Source organism: Solanum tuberosum, unplaced genomic scaffold (genome assembly GCF_000226075.1).
Source record: "Solanum tuberosum cultivar DM 1-3 516 R44 unplaced genomic scaffold, SolTub_3.0 scf00029, whole genome shotgun sequence".
Taxonomy (NCBI): domain Eukaryota; kingdom Viridiplantae; phylum Streptophyta; class Magnoliopsida; order Solanales; family Solanaceae; genus Solanum; species Solanum tuberosum.
This window is the reverse complement of record NW_006238955.1, coordinates 2,661,104-2,662,235: the sequence shown is the minus strand read 5'-3', so window position 1 is coordinate 2,662,235 and position 1,132 is coordinate 2,661,104. Positions and strand designations below refer to the sequence as shown.

General features: G+C 43.4%; 1 protein-coding gene across 1 annotated transcript in view; it reads right to left on the bottom strand.

Annotated features, from left to right (window-relative positions):
• LOC107059634 (uncharacterized) overlaps window positions 1-402 on the bottom strand; it is a 1,742-nt gene extending 1,340 nt beyond the window's left edge. Inside the window, exon 1 of the mRNA XM_015306353.1 lies at window positions 87-402. Within this exon, the coding sequence (XP_015161839.1) occupies window positions 87-402 (316 nt within the window). The remainder of the gene's footprint in view (window positions 1-86) is intronic.
• Window positions 403-1,132: the final 730 nt, after the last annotated feature.

Here is a 1,132-nt window from a genome sequence, read left to right as displayed (position 1 = left end):
GATGAAACGATGTCCATTTGACGCGGGAGGCTCTATGGGTCCAATAACATCCATGCCCCAAGTAGCAAATGGCTAAACGTCCATGCCCCAAGCGGCAAATGGCCAAGGGGAACCCATCACATTGAGCTCATTCGGTGGAACCCGTATAAAATCTCCATGCACTTGACACTGATGACACTTTTGCACATACCGGATGCTATCTCTCTCCATGGTCATCCAAAAATATCCAGCTCTTAAAATCTTCTTTGCTAAAGTGAACCCGTTCATGTGAGGTCCACATGTTCCTGCATGTATTTCTTCCAAAAGCCTTGTCGCTTCTGCGGCGTCGACGCACCTCATCAATCCTAAATCTGATGTTCTCCTATACAGGATTTCTCCGTTAAGGAAGAAATGATTGGCCATCCTTCTCAAAGTCTGTTTCTGCTTGCTTATGGCATTTTCAGGATATTCTTGTGCTTCTATCAATCTTTTGATGCCATAGTACTAGGGCCTTGCATCTAGTTCCTCATTTACATGAAAGCAGTATGCATGTTGATCATGTATCTTTATATCGATAGGGTCGATATAATTCTTGTCTGGGTGTTGAAACATCGAGGACAATGTTGCCAAAGCATCGGCAAACTCATTTTGAGCTCGAGGGACATGCTTGAACTCAATCCTTGTGAATCTCCTACTCAACTCTTTAATGCAATGCAGATAATGCAGGATCTTGACATTCTTAGTGGTCCATTCTCCTTGCACCTGGTGAACCAATAAGTCGGAATCTCCTATCACCAAGAGTTCTTTGATGTTCATGTCGATGGCCATCCTGAGTCCGAGGATACAAGCTTCATATTCCTCCATGTTGTTGGTACAATAAAACCTGATCTTGGCTGTGATCGGGTAATACTGACCTGTTTCCGAAATTAAGACTGCTCCTATTCCAACTCTAATAGAGTTTGATGCTCCATAAAAGAACATTCTCCATCCATCATATGATTCTGATATATCTTCTTCTACAAACAAAACTTCTTCATCAGGGAAGTAGGTTTTGAGCGGCTTGTAATCCTGGTCCACCGGGTTTTCTGCGAGGTGATCCGCCAGGGCTTGTCCTTTGATGGCTTTTTGTGTCACGTACACGATATCAAACTCA